Source organism: Mauremys mutica, chromosome 5, assembly GCF_020497125.1.
Source record: "Mauremys mutica isolate MM-2020 ecotype Southern chromosome 5, ASM2049712v1, whole genome shotgun sequence".
Lineage (NCBI taxonomy): Eukaryota > Metazoa > Chordata > Testudines > Geoemydidae > Mauremys > Mauremys mutica.
Genome location: NC_059076.1, coordinates 43,917,164 through 43,922,353, shown reverse-complemented (window position 1 = coordinate 43,922,353; position 5,190 = coordinate 43,917,164). Strand labels below are relative to the sequence as shown.

At 43.3% G+C, this 5,190-nt stretch overlaps 1 protein-coding gene across 1 annotated transcript; it reads left to right on the top strand.

The window, feature by feature from the left end:
- The first annotated feature begins 119 nt into the window (after window positions 1–119).
- MAD2L1 (mitotic arrest deficient 2 like 1) lies at window positions 120–4,453 on the top strand. The gene is made up of 5 exons (XM_045017336.1): window positions 120–278; window positions 788–934; window positions 1,549–1,669; window positions 2,376–2,479; window positions 3,455–4,453. Exons 1-5 carry the CDS (start codon window positions 206–208, stop codon window positions 3,625–3,627), a joined length of 618 nt encoding a protein of 205 aa, XP_044873271.1. The 5' UTR covers window positions 120–205; the 3' UTR covers window positions 3,628–4,453.
- Window positions 4,454–5,190: the final 737 nt, after the last annotated feature.

Genomic DNA, 5,190 nt, shown 5'->3' with positions numbered 1-5,190 from the left:
TGCGCAAGAAGGGAGGTTCCGGGAGAGACGGCGCATGCTGGAACTGTTGTCAGCGGGCAACGCGCATGCGTCAGCGGGACCGCTAAAGGGACTCGGCTTGGCGAGAGCCTATGAGGCGCTTTTGTGGCGGCGGCGCAGGGGGCGGCGCCTGATTTGAACGGGCCGGCGGCGGGGTCGGGGACTGCGGGCGCCGCCTGTCTGCGCCATGGCCAAGCAGCAGAGCCGGGAGCAGGGCATCACCCTGCGGGGCAGCGCCGAGATCGTCGCCGAGTTCTTCTGTGAGTCAGTGAGCGGGGGGGGGGGCTGCCCCCGTGCCCCGGGGGTGAGGGACCCCGCCCGGGGCTCCCTGCAGCGCTCCGGGCTGCGCGCTGCCCCCGTGCCCCGGGGGTGAGGGACCCCGCCCGGGGCTCCCTGCAGCGCTCCGGGCTGCGCGCTGCCCCCGTGCCCCGGGGGTGAGGGACCCCGCCCGGGGCTCCCTGCAGCGCTCCGGGCTGCGCGCTGCCCCCGTGCCCCGGGGGTGAGGGACCCCGCCCGGGGGTCCCTGCAGCGCTCCGGGCTGCGCGCTGCCCCGGGGAGGGAGCCCGAGGCAGCGCGGTGACCCGGACATCGCTCGGGGAGCCCTGGGAGTTGTGTCTCCGCCCAGCTACTCGCGGCTGCGGAGTTTTGTTCCCTTCCCATCCCGGTAACGCGGCGGAGGGAAGGGGCCGCCGAGTGTGTGGCTGCACGTGGGGGCGGGCGGGGCCGGCTGGGAGAGTCCAGTGACCAGGCCACTCTACCTGCCTTTCAGCTTATGGCATCAACAGCATTTTATATCAGCGTGGGATCTATCCCTCCGAGACCTTCACACGTGTGCAGAAATACGGGCTCACTCTGCTGGTAACTACAGATCCTGAACTTAAAAACTACCTGAACAACGTGGTAGAACAGCTAAAAGGTACCGCAGCTCAAATGCACCTAGATGGTAGCTCACAAGATGTTATGAACTTTGAACTCCCATGTATTCATCACCTAGCATAATTCTTTAGAATCATGACGTGTTTTTAGAGTGTGGCTTGCATATAAACTGATGTTTCACGTTGTGACAACACAGGCTGTTTTTATTTATATTTACCTATTCTATTTATTTCTATTAGGGAAAGCCTTAGTCTAGCAAACACTTATACATTCTGACCAGCCTTCTCTGAGGCAGAGCCATGTATTCAATCTCTTCACCATTCAGAGCTCAAATGTGAATTTTTTAATTGCTAGGAGGTTACATTAGTCTTAACGTGTCTGTTCAGTGTGCCCATTTACATAGCCAATTTCTTTCTACCCTATTGTTTTTATATTTCTGGATTAGCTATTAGTATTGGAGAGAATGTACACCTTGAAGCTTGTCACTAATTTAGTATGCTATGCAGTCTTCAGTTTGACTATATTAACTGCTTTTCCATAAACATTGATATTACTAGCATAGATAGAAAATATAGATAATGTAGGAGAGTGAGTCTTCATTAATGCTACATTTACTGACTTTGGGGAAGTTTATTTTTCTCTTGCTTCTTTCAGACTGGTTATGCAAGTGTTTAGTACAGCGGCTGGTGGTGGTAATCTCTAGTATTGAAAGCAGTGATGTTCTTGAAAGGTGGCAGTTTGACATTGAATGTGACAAGACTGCAAAGGATGAGAGGTAATATAGTCAAAATTACACTGTTATAAACCCTTCCTGTTGACTACTGCTAGTAGTTGATTAGGTGCAAGTATTAAAGGCCTTTGTTTTGTATTTATAAACTGCCACAAAAAATAATCTGGGTCAATCATTTAAAAAAAACAAAGAAATTCAGTTATAGAAGGAAAACACACCAGCTCAGGTTATCTTTGACAGCATTTTGTAGCTTTTTAGTCTACTGGTGTGCTTCACTCTAAATCAAATGGGGGAAAAAAATTGATCTCAGATGAATATGCAACTCACTTTAAAAGGAGCTGCATAGAAAAGGTAAAAATTTTCCTTGGTACATGTGTGTTTTTTGTTTTTTTCACCACTGTTCTACTTCTTGATTTCTTACTCCATGAACTCCAGATCACAGGGAAATCAAGACAGAGATTGGTATCCTTAAGCATTGAGGGGCTTCATGGAAGAACAATGAACTGAAATTTTAAACAGTAATTTTTGGTTATGTTTTCCAAACCTTGATCATCCATCTTGTATTTTACTATATAATAATTGTGCAATTGAGACTTACATTTCTTGAGTGAGGGATAATATGTTCCTTTATTGTATAGCAAGAACAATAACCGCATCTAAATAATGAAGAGAGGTAGATTTGGAGAAACTTCTCATCATAACAGAAACGTCATTTTTCCCCCTATATTGACAACTTCTTATTCTCTTGCAGTGTACCAAGAGAGAAATCTCAGAAAGCTATCCAGGAGGAAATTCGATCTGTTATCAGACAAATAACAGCCACAGTAACATTTCTGCCTTTGTTGGAAACATCCTGTGAGTATTCCAAACCTTTGTGTCTAATGAAACACTACAAACTTTGTGTAGAAGACAATACCTTAAACCTGAGCTGAAATTTCAATCAGAATGAGACTACCACCTTTCTAATTATGAGCAGTATACTGCTTATGTAGATTTAAATGACAGTCTACTTCAAAATGAAGGATTTAAGTATGACACCTGACCTATTCTGCAATTATATAACATTCTATGTGCAAGTTGTCTGCTTTTGCAAAGAAGTACAGTTAAATGTGAATACTGTAAGTCTAAAACTATATGCTATTCCTGGTTTGGAATCTAACTTCAATTGAGAAGGATTTATTTAAATGTGCTAATAGTTCTAAACATGTTTTCTCTTCCTCCCACTGAAGTATTTGTAAATCTATTCCTGCTTAAGTGACCCTCTTCAAAAAAGAGATGAACCCTGCTACTGAATTAAAATTATTCAACTTTTGAGTTTAGGCATACATATTTGGCAAAAAAAAAAGTTTATCTACTATGTATAGCAGAAATGTTCTCCAATAAATTACTATAGAATTACAAATTACTAGTTTGTTTGAGCACAGCTGTGAACTAACTTTTATAAAGTCATTGCTCAAGTGGATATTTAAGCCCTGGTACTGCAAACATACAAGTAACTTTTGTACAACATGTCCTGGTTATACTATAGAACTATTGAACTGCATAAACGAAGTAAAAACTGAAAGGTAAGCACTTACTTGCAGCTGTGTTTTTAGGTGATCTTTTAGGAGGCTAAACAAGATTGAAAATTGTTAGTCTGAAAATATGTTTCAAACTTAAAAAGCTCACTGTTTTTAACTTGGCTATACATGGCGTGTATGCGAGGCTATGTGTAGCATATATGTGAGCTGGGTTTTGTGGGGGCTTTTGGTCAATGGTTTGGAATCAGGTTATGCATTTGCACAATCTAAAAGGTATACATAACTATTGACAACTCTCTTTTGCCTGCAGGTGCCTTTGACTTACTCATTTACACAGACAAAGATTTGGCAGTGCCAGAAAAATGGGAAGAGTCAGGACCACAGTTTATTGCCAACTCTGAAGAGGTCCGTCTTCGTTCCTTCACTACCACCATTCACAAAGTAAATAGCATGGTGGCCTACAAAAAGGATTCTTTTCCTTGACGGAATGAATAATGTGGTCAGTGTCCATAAACTGCCTTCTTGTAAAGCTGACACTATGAACTGTAGTTTCATCCTGAACAGTATTTTGTGTGGGTGTTTTTTTTTCCTGTATCTTTTACTGGAGTTTGGATCAAAATAATAGCAAAAAAAAAAGCAGTTCTCTTGTTCACGTCACACTATGCTGCGCTGAGTCCTTGTTGATCTATTGTCATCACTCTAATGAGACACAAAGGATTTACTTAAGAAAATATGGCAGTGTCTTATACTGAACAGTATGCCAAATCCATTCTAGATTGGAGCACCAAGAGCAATGTCAAACACTTAACCCCTCTAAAACCTGGCTTAGAAAGAATGCCTAGAGATAATACATTTACGATTGCCCTGGAATACTCTTTAAATGGCAATTGTTACCTAATCTTCAATACGATCTCATAATGAATACATATGAGGTGCACACTAAAAGACTTCTAAAAATATACTGTTACGCTAAAAAAAATGGTTCTGACAAATCGGGGTTGTTCTTGATCGCAATTTAGGTGGATAGTGATGTTAATGAAGATGATCCTGGGATTAATCGACTACTGAAGTCTCCTCTGTTCTTCCCACTTCTCTGCTCCAGGGGCAGAAATTATAAAATCAGTCCTTTCCGCTGTGTAATGAAAGGTCTGGATATAATGAATGATTGATTTGTACTCTGACCTCTACAAAGATTTTGGGTATCATTTTACTCTGTAGGTAACATTTTCTTGTTAATATTTGTCTTATTTTGTATTCATGTTTTATAGAATAAAGCTCTAAAACCTTTAATGAAAACTTTACATTTGTGCAGTATCTGTGAATTACAAGTTTCATGCTTCTTAGACAATGTCCTTAAGTTTTTGTGCAAGTCAAATACTATTCCCTCAGAAAGGCTTAGCATCACTATCAAAGCTTCTGTTACTTATTTCACATGGTCTAAGGGTATGTTTACACTACGAGATTAGTTCGATATAAGTTAATTCGAATTTGTAGAATTGACCTTACAAAGTCAAATTTGTGTGTCCACACTAAGGACACTAATTCAACTTAGTGTGGACTCACAAACAGGGCAAGCGTCGAAATTGGAAGCGGTGCACTGTGGGAAACTATCCCACAGTTCCCGCACTCCCCGCTGCCCATTGGAATTCTGGGATTTCCCCCCAATGCATGCTGGGGGGAAAACTGTCGAGGGTGGTCTTGGGTAACTGTTAGCATTCAACCGTCACTCCCGCCGGCAGGAAATCAGTTCGCGCACTTTTCCTGTTAGTGACAGTGCGGACGCCACAGCACTCCACTGCGATCATCGCTGCACTTATGGCCGTTGTCAACTCCTCGCACCTTATTGTACACCTCTTCAACAGTCAGATGCTGAGAAATTGGGCGAGGAGGCAACGGCAGCGCGGTGAGGACATGAAGTCACAGAGTGGCACAGACCTCTCAGAAAGCACGTTATGCCGCACCATGGAGATCATGGTGGCAATGGGTCATGTTCATGCTATGGAACGGCGATTCTGGGCCCGGGAAACAAGCACGGACTAGTAGGAC